At 50.0% G+C, this 13,165-nt stretch overlaps 1 protein-coding gene across 4 annotated transcripts in view; it reads right to left on the reverse strand.

Moving 5' to 3' along the window:
* The window catches only part of ABCC6 (ATP binding cassette subfamily C member 6), an 81,617-nt gene that overhangs the window by 58,435 nt on the left and 10,017 nt on the right, over positions 1–13,165 (reverse strand). For all 4 annotated transcript variants that reach the window (XM_070460908.1, XM_070460910.1, XM_070460907.1 and 1 more), the window contains 3 exons: positions 11,876–12,007; positions 6,354–6,557; positions 3,312–3,489 (listed from right to left, as the gene is read on the reverse strand). In XM_070460908.1, coding sequence (XP_070317009.1) covers positions 3,312–3,489; positions 6,354–6,557; positions 11,876–12,007 — 514 coding nt within the window. The remainder of the gene's footprint in view (positions 1–3,311; positions 3,490–6,353; positions 6,558–11,875; positions 12,008–13,165) is intronic.

Here is a 13,165-nt window from a genome sequence, read left to right on the forward strand (position 1 = left end):
GGGGGAGGGAGGGAGGCCGACAGCTTGGACCGAGCAAGAGCACAGCCACCCGGCAGGCTGGGGTCTGCGCTCTGCTGCCCCTGCTGGCTGAGGCAGGCTTCTTTACCATCTGAGCCTCAGCTTACCCATCTGTAAAGTGGGCTAATAAAAGCTCCTAAGCCCTATTCCCAGGACCACTGTAAGAATCCAGGGAGAAAACAAAAATGAAAATACTGTGAAATCCCTAAAGTACTGGAAACAATAACACACTCTACCAAAGCCTCGGATTTATGATGATAATGGCAGCCATCTGCTGGGCGCTATGTCCTAGCTGTGCTGTTCTGTGCCCAGTCACTCAGGCTCAGTCAAGTCCGACCCTTTTGTGACCCTACGGAATGTAGCCCTGTGTAGCCCTATGGAACGTAGCCCACCATGCTCCTCTGTCCATGGGATTTTTCAGGCAAGGATATTCAAGTGGGTTCTCATTTCCTTCTCCAGGGGATCTTCCTGACCCATGGATTGAACCCACACCTCCTGCATTGGCAGGCAGTTTCTTTACCACTGAGCCACCAGGGAAGCCTGATACAAAAATATAGAGTGTTTTACCCATAGTGTTTTAGATTAAATGACACATACTGTGCCTGTTCCATGCAGCTGTCTGTTGTGTCCCATCATGGAAAAAATGATGAAAATGTTCATTTATTTAGCACAGTGCCTAGGACATAGGGTTTCCCAGGTGGTGCAGGGGTAAAGAATCCACCTGCCACTGGAGGAGACCCAAGAGACACAGATTCAATCCCTGGGTCAGGAAGATCCCCTGGAGGAGGAAATGGAAACCCACTCCAGTATTCTTGCCTGGAGAATCCCATGGACACAGGAACCAGGCAAGCTACAGTTCATGGGGTCACAAAAGAGCTGAACATGACTTAGCAAGTAAATAACAATTTTTGTATCACTTTGGGGGGAAAAAAAATCAATGCCAACTATTCAATAAATTAAAACATTGTGATTAAAAGAGGAAAGAAAAAGTGAAACTAGAATCAATGAGATGGATAATTATTAATCTCATTTCACAGACAAGGAAACTGAGGCACAGAGAAATTGACCAACTTTCCCAAAATCAGAGGTCTGGATTGGAATCCAGGATAACAGAGGCTAGACAGAGTGTTAGACTGATCCTCCCAGGCATTCAACGTGCCTTGTAGAAACTAACCTGGTTTTCTAACAGACACAAATGTGCCCTGATTCTGGAGTCACAGTGGACCCCTTCCAGCCTGTTGAATACTACATTCTACTTGAAATCCTCTCTGCTGGGTGTGTCAGGGAAGAAGTGAGGGTGAAATGATGAGCTGGAAACAACCAACTATAGAAATTCTCCCAAAAAAATCTTCAAATCTTTACGGAGCACCTGCTCTGGGCCTCACTCTGAGTTCTACGGTCAACAGAGGCAAGGTGCTTGATCTCCTGGGAGCGGAGTTTGAGCTTGGGAACAAAATTAAAGATTTACACAGTTCATCATTTAATAGTAATTATGTTGAGTGCCATGAAGTGTTTTAAAAATATAGGTTTTATTATTATTTAAGTATGGCAAGCCCACAGACCAGAGAAGACGCTATTGACAAGAGGGTTTATTACACTCAACTATATCAATAGAAAGGGGTATTCTAGACTATGGGGGGGGGGGGCATTTGGGGAAGCACTGTGGTGGGGCAGGGTGGGATGAACCATAGGCAAGAGCTTGCTGTAGTTTTCATGGAAAAGTCAGACAGGGTCAGCAGGCTTAGTTTGAGTAATTCCAGCTGCTCTGGGCATAGGAACTGGGCCTCATTGTCTGACAAACCTGGCCCTGGGGTGATTAGGGCAGGGACAATGGCCAGAGGCTGAGGGCCCCAAAAGGAGGCGGCTGGAATGTGAGTCAGGGTCGGTTGGTTTGCATGTGAAAGGCATGCTTTCCGATGAGTCACTTACCATCTGGAGGAACTGGCTGACCTCGGAGGGGACAGAGGGACAGTCCCTCCAGGGTCAGCAAGGCCCCAGATGTCAAAGCACCAGACACAGAAAATAAGGAAGCACGGCTGGACTTCCCTGGTGGTCCCGTGGTTAAAAAAATCCACCTGCCAACGGAGGGGATATGGGTTTGATCCCTGGTTGGGGAGGATCCACATGCCTCGGGGAACTAAGCCCATGAGCCACAACTACAGAGCCTGCTCACTACAGTCCACGCCCCATGACAAGAGAAGCCATCACAATGAGGAGCGCAAACCCCGCAACTAGGGAGTAGCCTCTGCTCGCCGCAACTGGACAAAGCCCGAGCACAGCAAAAAGACCCAGTGCTGCCAAAAGTAAATAAATACATTTTAAACCAGGTTAATGCAGAAGCAGCCCAGAGGGCAGACTGGGCGGTCTGACCCATCAAGAGATGAAGAGGCTGCCCTGAAATTCTCCAAAAAACGGGAAGAGCAAAGCCCTTAGGCTGCCTTCCCGCAGCCTCAGCTCCACGTGTGGACTCACAAGACGGGACAGGCCACACCCAGCCCCAGCGAGCCACGTGGTCGGAAACTCAGGAGCCACTCACACGGCCACCCTGGGGCTGTACCCTTTGCTCCCCTCCTCTCCAAGGTGACAGCTCAGGTGTGAGAAAGGGACTCAGTGGGGACTGGGTCGCCCTGGCTCAGAGGCTGCAGACCCAGGGGGGCCAACATGTCTTACAGCAGCAGCCTCACGGGCTTCGTTTCCAAGAACGGTCACACAGAGAGAAGCCCAAAGCGCTGGCTTCCCTCCAGGTGTCACAGTTCACTGACAGAGCTTCCAGCCCAGATTCCATTTTCCCAGTGGCTCAGGGGTCATTTCAACTGTAAGCAGTGTTACCTGGTAAAATAGCTGACAGTCTACCTTTATCTGGTTTCCACACAGCCCAAAGGTTAGTCCTTTATCCACAGAGAGACGGGCGGAAGTTCACTGCATGAAGAATTGTGGAAAGGGTGCCCAGGCAGTGGGAACCACACGCGCAAAGGCCCTGAGGTAGGAGGATGCTTGAGGAACTGAAAGGAGACTGGTGAGGCTAGAGGAAAGGGAAGGAGGTGTGAAGGAAGCATGTGATGTAATCAGACAGAAGAGGTCTCAGGGTCAGATCACGCAAGGTCTTACAGAAACAACCAAGAAGGTGAGAGTGCAGTGTGAGCAACTATGAGAAAAGTGATGAATGAGTGTGCTTGGGGGCTCAGATGAGAGTGACGGTTCAGTGACTTGGCTCTCCTTGGCTGGGATGTCTGTGTGCAAACTGGGACAGGGAGGAAAGAGAGGAAAGGCCCCGCCCCACCCCTGGGGCTCACCTTTCTGTACACCAGCCCAGTGATGGCCGTCCGCAGCCTCATCTGCAGCACCTTGAGTCTGTACATGTGCTGCTGCTCGAACAATGTTTGCAGGCAGGCGGAGAGGAACATCAGCACGGCGAGGAGATAGCCCTTCCAGGCCGGGGTGCTGGGGTCCCCGATAAACTCCAGGAAGAGGCTTGCAGGAGGAGAGGGAGGGAGAAGTCGGTGAGAGAGGGTGCCTATGACTACTGCCTCTGCCTAAGCCTGGCCAGGTCTGGAGGACCAGATAGTATGGGAGGGTCTTTTGTTTTTGCAGAAGCGGTTGCAAGTATTTCTCCCACTGTCCACGCTCATTTCCAACATGACTTACATCTCCAATCAACAGGCGGAGTTTTTATCCTTACCTGTTATGGCTGAGTTGTGTCCCCCAAAAATGTATATGTTAAGGTCCTAACCCCCAACGCCTTGGAATATGACCGTGCATTTGACGACAGGGCCCTTAAAGAGGCGATTCAGTTCAAACGAGGCCGTTGGGGGGGCCTGAATCCAGGACAACTGGTGTCCTTAGAAGAAGAGGAAATCTGGACACACAAGGAGACACCGGGGGTGTGTGTGTTCCGAGGAAGGACCGCGTGAGGATGCAGAGAGAAGGCAGCTGTTTTCAAGGCAAGGAGAGAGGCCTCAGGGGAAACAACTTGATCTTGAACTTCTAGCTTTGGTGATGTGAAGACAAAAATGTCTGTTGTTTAAATGGGACCTAATTGAATTTAGAAGCTTTTGTACAGCAAAGGAAGCCAAAAATGAAGAGACAACCTCCAGACAGGGGGGAAATATCTGCAAACGATGTGACCAACAAAGGATTCATCTCCAGAATACACAAACAGCTCCCACAGTTCAATATCAACAAAAAAAAATAACCCAAATAAAAATGGACAGAAGATCTAAATAGACATTTCTCCAAAGAGGACACATAGATGGTCAAAATGCACATGAAAAGATGTTCAGCTTTGCTAATTATTAGAGAAATGCAAATCAAAACTATGATGAGGGATCACTCCACACTGGTTAGACTTTGTTGTTCAGTCACTAAGTCATGTCCAGTTCTGTGCGATCCTATGGACTATACCACGCCAGGCTTCCCTGTCCATCACCATCTCCCGGAGCTTGCTCATACTCAAGTCCATTGAGTTGGTGATGCCATTCAACCATCTCATCCTTTGGTCAGAATGGCCATCACCAAAATGTCTACAAACAATAAATGCTGGAGAGGGTATGAAGAGAAAGAGATCCCTCCTACACTGCTACTGGGAATGTAAATTGGTGTAGCCACTATAGAGAACAGTATGTGAGGGGGTAGGAATGTGACTGAAAGTTGCTCAGTCAAGTCTGACTATTTGTGGCCCCATGGACTATACAGTGCATGGAATTCTCCAGGTCAGAATACTGGAGTGGGTAGCCTTTCCCTTCTCCAGGGGATCTTCCCAACCCAGGGATCAAACCCAGGTCTCCCGCATTGCAGGTGGATTCTTTACCAGCTGAGCTACAAGGGAAGCTCAAGAATACTGGAGTGGGTAGCCTATCCCTTCTTCAGGGGAAGCAAACAGTATGGAAGTTCCTTAAAACTACTATATGATCCTGCAATCCCACTCTGGGTATATCCAGAGAAAATTATAATTCAAAAAGATGTGTGTGCGTGCATTCAGTTGCTCAGTCTTGTCTGACTCTTTGAGGCACCATGGACTGTAGCCCACCAGGCTCTTCTGTACATGGAATTTTCCAAGCAAGAATACTGGAGCTGGGTACCATTTCCTACTCCTGGGGATTCTCCCAACCCAGGGATTGAACCCTCATCTCTTGCGTCTCCTGCCTTGGCAGGATGATTGTTTACAGCTAACACCATCCAAAAATATACATGTATCCTAATGTTCATTGCACTATTCACAATAGTTAAGATGTGGAAGCAACCTAGGGTCCAACAGATGAACACATAAAAAAGATGGATACTACTCAGCCATAAAAAAGAATGAAATAATGCCATTTGCAGCAACATGGATGGACCTAGAGACTATCACACAGTGAAGTGAGTTGGAGACAAATGTATGATATCACTTATATGTGGAATCTAAAAAAAAATCATGCAAATGAACTTACAAAACAGTAACAGACTCACAGACGTAGAAAACAAACTCAAAGTTACCGAGGGGGAGGGATAAATTAAGAGTTGGGGATTATCAGCTACACACACTATTATAAAATAATAATAGCCAACAAGGATCCACTGTAAGAATAGGGAACTATGCTCAATAGTTTGTAATAACCTATAAGGGAAAAGAATCTGCTGAAACGGAATCACTTAGCTGTATATTTGAAACACAGCATTATAAATCAATTAAACTTCAATTTTACAGAAAAGAAAAGAAAGAAATGACAGTAGAAAAGATAAGCACCGGAAAAAGGATTTCTGTTCAAGACACCCAGTCTGTAGTCCTTGGCTACGGCAGCTTGAGCAAAGTAACAGGCCACCCCTTGAATCTGGGCTGAATAACTGGCTCCGGCTTCAAGAGAAAAGGCAGCTCTTGCATTGTCTTGAGTCCCTGCCAAGTAACCCCGTGAATAAGCTGGAAATCAGCCTTTTGAGGGTGACAGACCAGCGGGGGAGAGACAAGCCGTCCCAGCTGGGACCACCTCGGGGACTGCAGACACAAGACTGAACCCGCCAAGGAAAGAACCACCCAGCTGAGCCCAGCATGAACTGATGCCCCACACCATCACAAGCTAAGGAAGTGGTTTGAAGCCCCTCGCTTTGGGAGATCTTTGTGGTACAGTGAAAGCAAAGTGATGCAGTCAGGCCAAATTCATTTGTTTTCCCTCCCCAAGGGAAAGGGGAGTCACTTTTTCATTTATTTCTGTTCTTCCTCAGTGCCCTTTTCATCCACCCTCGGTGCCTTGAGCGCCAGAGGTCTAGGCAGGGGCGGAAGGAGGGTTGAAGCCCTCCAGGCCCTGGAAGGACACCGTTCAGGGACCACCAGCCTCAAGAAGGCACCCAAGGCCTGGACCCACCTGAGGAGCTTGGGCACCGTGAACCTGAAGACGTCACTGACGATGAGGCTGAGGGTCCCCAGGAGGAAGGTGGAGCGGCCCACCTGCCAGATGGCCCGCAGCAGCGGGCCCCTCTTCCCCCGCTGTTGCTGCAAGAGGGTCTCCGTCTCTGGGGCCTCCTTGTTACCGCTTCCTTTCCTTTTAAATGCAGTCGTCTTGGTGTGCCTTAGGGGAGAGAAGACATCAGCTCTGGGCCCTTATAATAGACTGAAGGTTTATGTCCCCACCCCTGTCCCGCCCACCACCCAAATTCATGTTGAATCTAATTCCCAGTGTGATAGTATTAGGAGGTGAGACCTTTGGGAGGTGATTAGGTCATGTGGGTGCAGCCCTCATGAATGGCATTAGTGACCTTAAGAAAAAGACTCCAAAAAACTTCCTCGGGTGTTACCCCATTTTACAGATGAGGAAACTGAGGCTCAGAAGGTAAAGCTGGGGAAGGATACACAGCTGCGAAATGAAAGGGCTAGGATTCAATCCCAACCTTCAGAGCACTTTTTGATCCCTTAGGCAGCCCAACCCAGCCAGCCCTGAGGTGGTTCAGAACTGGTTGAGGACCAGTTTAGAATCATTGCTGAGGTCTGAGCCTGGCACCCTGGTCTGAATGAAACCACAGATGGAAGCTCTGGCAGCTGTGACGTCTAAGATCCCAGGCCTTGGGTTGTCAGGGGAAGGTACGGGGGAAGAAGTGACAGGAGGAGGGGGAAGCCCGCGGGCCCTTCCAGAGGCAGGCTCTGGCCACAGGGAGAGCCTGGCAGCCATGCAGTTGCTGTGTGGCCTTGGGCAGGCTGCTCCCCTCTCTGTGCCTCTGTGTCCTCATGCAAAGATGGAGCTGGCCCCCTCCGAGTCCCTTCCAGCTCTGACAGCCTATGAGGTTATCAGAGCTTCAGTGGTGCTGACAGCAGGGACCCAGGGCCAGGCTCTGGGATCAGTCCTTCACGCAGGTGAGCTCATCGACTCCTCTCAACCTCCCTGCCCCCTGGGTGTCACAGGGTCCCCATCTGGCCCTGGAGGAGACTGAGGCTCTGAGAGGTGGTGAGGCTCCAGGTGTGCCTGAGGTCACACGTGGAGGACAGAGCAGGGATTTGAGCGTAGAATTTTTTTTTAAGATTTTTTTTATGTAGATAATTTTTAAAGTCTTTATTGAATTTGTTACAACACTGTTTCTGTTTCATGTTTTGTTCTTTTGGCTGAGGCACCTGGAATCTTAGCTCCCTGGGCAGGGATTGAACCTGCATCCTCTACATTAGAAGGTGGGAGTCTTAACCACTGGGCCACCAGGGAAGTCCTGAGCCCAGACCTTGAGTCATGATTCACACAGAGCCTGCTCCCTCACTCAAAAAGTAAAATGAAAAAACCCCCTTGATGAGTGCAGGTACCCAAGCCCTCGCGAACGAAGTCAAGGTCTTGCCCCTCACCCCGTGGTCCGGCTTGTGGTTTAGCTTGGCATCTCTGGTGAGCTATGGCTTGGCCTCCATCATGAGCTGGGCATGGCCTGCCACTCACATTTGGATATTTGGGTCTTGAATGCCAAAAGGATACTACCTTCTTATAAAGGCCACCCCTGCCCACCGCTGCCCACCGGATGGAATCCTTTCATTCATCATCTTCAGAGCCATGCTGTCTCCAACTCCTTTTCTCATCTGTCTTGTTAAGACTCCAAGTGGGTAGACTAATTATTTTTCTTGCATAAAATCCTTCAACGATTTAATGAAGAGTCTCCATTTCTAGACACAGTCTTGTGTGGCCCGGCCCCCGCCCACTTCCCCACTTCATCCTGATCCTCTTTCCTGGGCTTGCCCTGGTTTTCCTTCCGCTCCTTGACATACCCACAGTTCACCTGTCTCAGGCCTTGGCACAAACTGCCCTGATCTAGAATGTCTTTGCCCAGCTCTTTCCAAGGCTTGACTTCCTTTCAGCATCACTGCCTCAAAGACACTTTTCCTGCTGGCTCCAACTGCAGTAGCTCTGTTTCCCCATCCCTGACCCTTGTTTTTGTCCCAGCATTGGCTTCAATTTCTAAGTATCCGTCTTCTCCACCAAAAATCAGCGTTCTGGAAAGAGAGGCCTCAGCTGTCTTGTGTATGGCTGGCAAACAGGGTCTGGCTGCCAGGCCCTCAGTCAAGCACCCATGGCCTGGGAATGGACTGACTTCTCCAGATTTCCTCCTGACACTGGACTTAACCCGCTGTTTGCTTTTACTAGAACTGTGCAACTAGTCCCCTGGCCCAGTTCTAACAGAGCCGAGTTTCCAGTTGTCCTGCAGAGCAAACGGCCCAGCCCTCCTCCACGGGAGTGAGTTTAAGGATCAGTGGCGTGCCTGGGCCTCTTCCTTCAGAGAGATGACTTGAGACATCCCTGTTCCCTGGCCCCTCAACGTCAGCCTTTATACTCCCAGAGCCCAGCTAATGGGGTGAATACCCCTCCACCACAAGCTGGGCCTCCAGTCCCCCCTTCCCCTCTCAAGAATCTTCTGAGCATCTCCTCAGGATGAAAAGTGTGAAAGCGTTAGTTGCTCAGTTGTGGCCACAGTCCACGGACTGTGGCTCGCCAGACTCCTCTGTCCATGGGATTCTCCAGCCAAGAATACTGGGGTGGGTAGCCATTCCCTTCTCCAGGGGATCTTCCTGACCTGGGTATAGAACCCAGGTCTCTTGCATAGCAGGCAGATTCTTTACTATTTGAGCCACCAGGGAAGCCCCCCTCAGGATGAAGGGGAAGGGCAAATCTTAACTAGCAGTCCTAGGACAACTTGGTATTTTTAGCACAAAAGGCTACAATGAGCCAGTCATTACCACCCTGCTTGCAAAGAAATAAACAAATGTTAGTTTACTACCTGTCTTGAAGCCTACCCCTATCCCCAGCCTCTGAGGCCAGCAGGACTGCCTTCCAGTATTTCTAATTCAGCCATTTTTCTAACCCTGCACTCATATCTCTACCTGGTCATCCCTGTAGCCCCAAGATGTTGCCTCTCCTTGGCCCTGGCCTGGGGTCAGGATGGATCAGAGACAAAGCTAGCACGGTGTCCACGCAGCATGCCTCTGTGTCAAACACTGGGAGCTGGTCCTGTGCCGCACACCCACTGGGGTGGGTAACCACTGACCCTTGGGTGGGTGAGCACCAACCAGGGCCACCTCCGCCTCCAGCCCCGCCCACAGTGGTACCCAGGTGTGTAGAGTTTTTGCTTATACTTTCTTTTTACCTGTATTTCCCCCAAACCTAGTTCAGCATCTGCATGGAATACGTGCTCAGTAAATACCTGGCAAGTGAATGGGAAAAAGCAGAAAGAATGATGTGTGCAAAGGGCCTGCTGCATGATGCTATTAAAGATTTGTGATCCAAGGAAGAAAGGGAGGGAGGGAGGGAGGAAGGAAGGAAATGATTTGGTTTGGTTGACAGAACCTGGCCTTGGAGCCAGGAAACTGAGGTCCAACTTGCCTGGCCTGTCCCCTTCCCTCTGTGCCTCAGTGTTCCCATCAGTAAAATAACTGAAGGGATGACCAGGAAAGGAATGCAGGAGACCCGGGTTCGATCCCTGGGTCGGGAAGATCCCCTGGAGGAAGGCATGGCAACCCACTCCAGTATTCCTGCCTGGAGAATCCCACGGACAGAGGAGCCTGGCGGGCTGCAGCCCCTGGGGTCCCAAAGAGTCGGACACGACTGAGAGACTTAGCACGACAGCGGGATGTTTTTCTCAGTCTGTGCCAGCTGCTCACCCCAGAGTTATGTCACTGCACCTGCAGGCTCGGGAGCCAGCTTCTTCCTTTCCAACCAGTCTTACTTTCCACCAGGGAAGGTCTCCAGACTTGATGTGTGTGTGTTAGTTGCTCAGTCATGTCCAGCTCTTTGCAACCCCATGGACTGTGGCCCACTAGCCTCCTCTGTCCTTGGGATTTTCCAGGCAAGAATACTAGAGAGGGTTGCCATGCCCTCCTTCAGAGGATCTTCCCAACCCTGGGATCAAACCCGGGTCTCTTGCAATGCAGGCAGATTCTTTACTGTCTGAGCCACCAGGGAAACCACGAGACTTGCTGGCTGGTCTTTGGTGTCTGGTCCCAAAGCCATTTCGTGCCTGATCCAAAAATGACCACAGAGCAAGGCGGGGAGTGTGAGGCCAGGGGTAAGCTGGGGGATGTAAAAGGGAGTGGTAGAGACTGGCAAACTTAAGCGCATGTGCCCTGTTCCACAGGGCAACCACTTCCCAGATCCACCGTCCCGTTGTCATGAGGGCTGTGACCTAGCACTGCCATTCTACTTTAAGAGACACCCAAATTCCCTATTTTTGTGACATCACCAACAACTCAAATGTTGGCAACTTACAAAAAAAAAAAAAAAAAGCAAAAAACACAAACCTCAAACAGCAGCAAGACACATGCTGGCCAAACACACCTATGACCCTGACTTGGCCCACAGACAAATTGGTCTGTGACCTCTTAAGATGACGTCCTCACCCTTCCCGCAAAGGTTGCAACATATTTTAGAAACAAAACCAAAGTTCTCTCCTGTGTATAAGCAGTGAGCTCAGAAATGCCTGAGCCAGATCTCTGTATAACCCTGCCACTCTGCTTTCTTACTGTCAGTTGTTCACAGATTCTCAAACCGTTCTGGAGAATGTTTCTACTGCAGCTCTAATACTGGGTGACTGTATTATGCTGGCAGGGGAGGGCAGAGCTGGGACAGGGTGGGCAAGACCTCCAGGGCGAACTCAAAACTCATTTAAGAGTGGAGGGGCAGTACAGCAAGAAATGCCTGAGGTGAGAGAGAGCTGCCTTTTCGATTTGCTCATATCCCTTTTGGAAATCATACACCCTTCCTTCTGGGAGCAGCCCCTCCCCTCCCTGTCGCTCTAAAGGGATTGCCAATCATCAGGCCTGCCCTCCAGCCATGGGATTGGCCCCTGAGAGGCACATGACTCAGCCAGCCAATCAGAGTCCTTCCTTGAGATTTTTTTTTTTTTTTTTTTTTTTTAGGTGGATGGTGGGGAGGAGGGTGTTGAGTTGGCATAGTATGGGACAGGCCTTATGGTGAGACCAGTGTTGGGTCAACAGCTGAGCTTAGAGATGGAGGGAAAGAATTGAACATCAGGCAAGTTCTGAATCTAGCTACGCCTGAGGCCAAACCCACCTTCTCAACTATGTGAGCCAGTAGATTCTCTCTGGCTTCTTCTAACGTGTGGGATTTAGCCATCGATAACAATTACCACGAAGTCCTAGAGTATGCAAGGGAACCTTGTCAGTCCTGCCACAGAGCTACTTTTGTCTGTGCCCTGAAACATCAAGCTCCAGTGAGGTCAAGCGACTTGTCCAAGGTCATCCACCACTCGACGGCAGGGTTACATTTAACCCAGGCTTAATTATGCCTATTTGAGAACTTATTTCTCAGGGACTGTGGCCCTGCCGCCCAGAGTAGGCGCGGGGCTGTTTGTGGGACCAAGGGCTTTGCTGACCAGCTTCGGGCTAAGCGCCCACCTTCCACACACTCACCGCGGGGTGGCGCTGCGGTTCCTTGTCCATTCCTTTTCAAGCTGGGAAACCAGTTGTTCTGAGGAGTTTTCGCTCCCAAGTGACCAGAGGTCTTTTGGCCCCAGTGGCCTCCGGTAGCCCTTCCAGACCAACCTGTAAAAGAGGGTCATCACAGCCAGCCCTTCCCGCATCCACCTTCGCAGGGCCCTGGTTTGGTAGCTGTGTGATCCCAGGTGAGTTGTTCACCTCTCTACACCTCCGCTGGCCCCTCGGTACAAGGAAAGCGATTTATCTAACTGCACTCACAGTGGTAGGCGCTTCCCAGTCTACAAAGATCATCTCATTTAATTCTCACATGAGCCTAAATGATAGATTACTATCGACCCATTTTACACATGAGGAAGAAAACAGAGGCTTAGCGAGATTAAGTGACGTAACCAAGGGGTAACCTGTAACAGGGGTAATAAGCCTCCCTAGGAGTCAGAAGTCCAGAGTCAAAAACCATTACAGCAGAGGAAACTTGAACTTCTCCCCATTCTCCGCCTTGTTCACTGCTCCAGCCACCTGGCCTCAGGACCTTTGCACATGCATGTCCCTCTGTTTAAAACTCTTTCCCTGCTACTTCCCACTTGTCCTTCATCTCTGGCTTAGATGTGATTTCCTTAAAAGCCCACTTGATGACCCCCCACACCTGAGTCCAGGTAGATTCCCCCATTGCAAGATCTCTTAGTTTCCTGAGCTGTTTCTTTCTAATGCTTGCTGTGATTATCATTGTTTACTTTTTTTGGCTCTGATTATTCATTTAGTCTTTCTCTTCCATTAGTGATAAGTTTCATGGAGACAAAGATTCTCCCTCTTCTATCATCACCTCCTAGCTCAGGGCATGTGTGTGCGTGGGTGCTAAGTCACTTCAGTTGTGTTTGACTCCTTTGCAACCCCTGGACTGTAGGCTGCCAGGCTCCCCTGTCCGTGGGATTTTCCAGGCAAGAATGCTGGATTGGGTTGCCATGCCCTTTTCCAGGGAATCTTCCTGACCCGGGGATCAAACCTGCGTCTCTTATGTCGCCTGCATTGGCAGGCGGGTTCTTTACCACTAGTGGGCTCTGGGCACAAGATCTGTCAAATAAAATCACCACTTTTCAGTGCTGTGACCTTGGGCAAGTCACTGCCCAGCAATGGACCTCAATTTTCTCACCTTAAAATGAGAATGTTTCCTTGCGCTTGGGACTAGTATATAAGATGACTGTAGTTGGTACACTGTTGAAGGAGGTCATTGAGAAGATGTAATCACTGGTGGACCTATGACCTGGA

Source organism: Odocoileus virginianus, chromosome 33 (assembly GCF_023699985.2).
Source record: "Odocoileus virginianus isolate 20LAN1187 ecotype Illinois chromosome 33, Ovbor_1.2, whole genome shotgun sequence".
In the NCBI taxonomy this organism is placed as follows: Eukaryota; Metazoa; Chordata; class Mammalia; order Artiodactyla; family Cervidae; genus Odocoileus; species Odocoileus virginianus.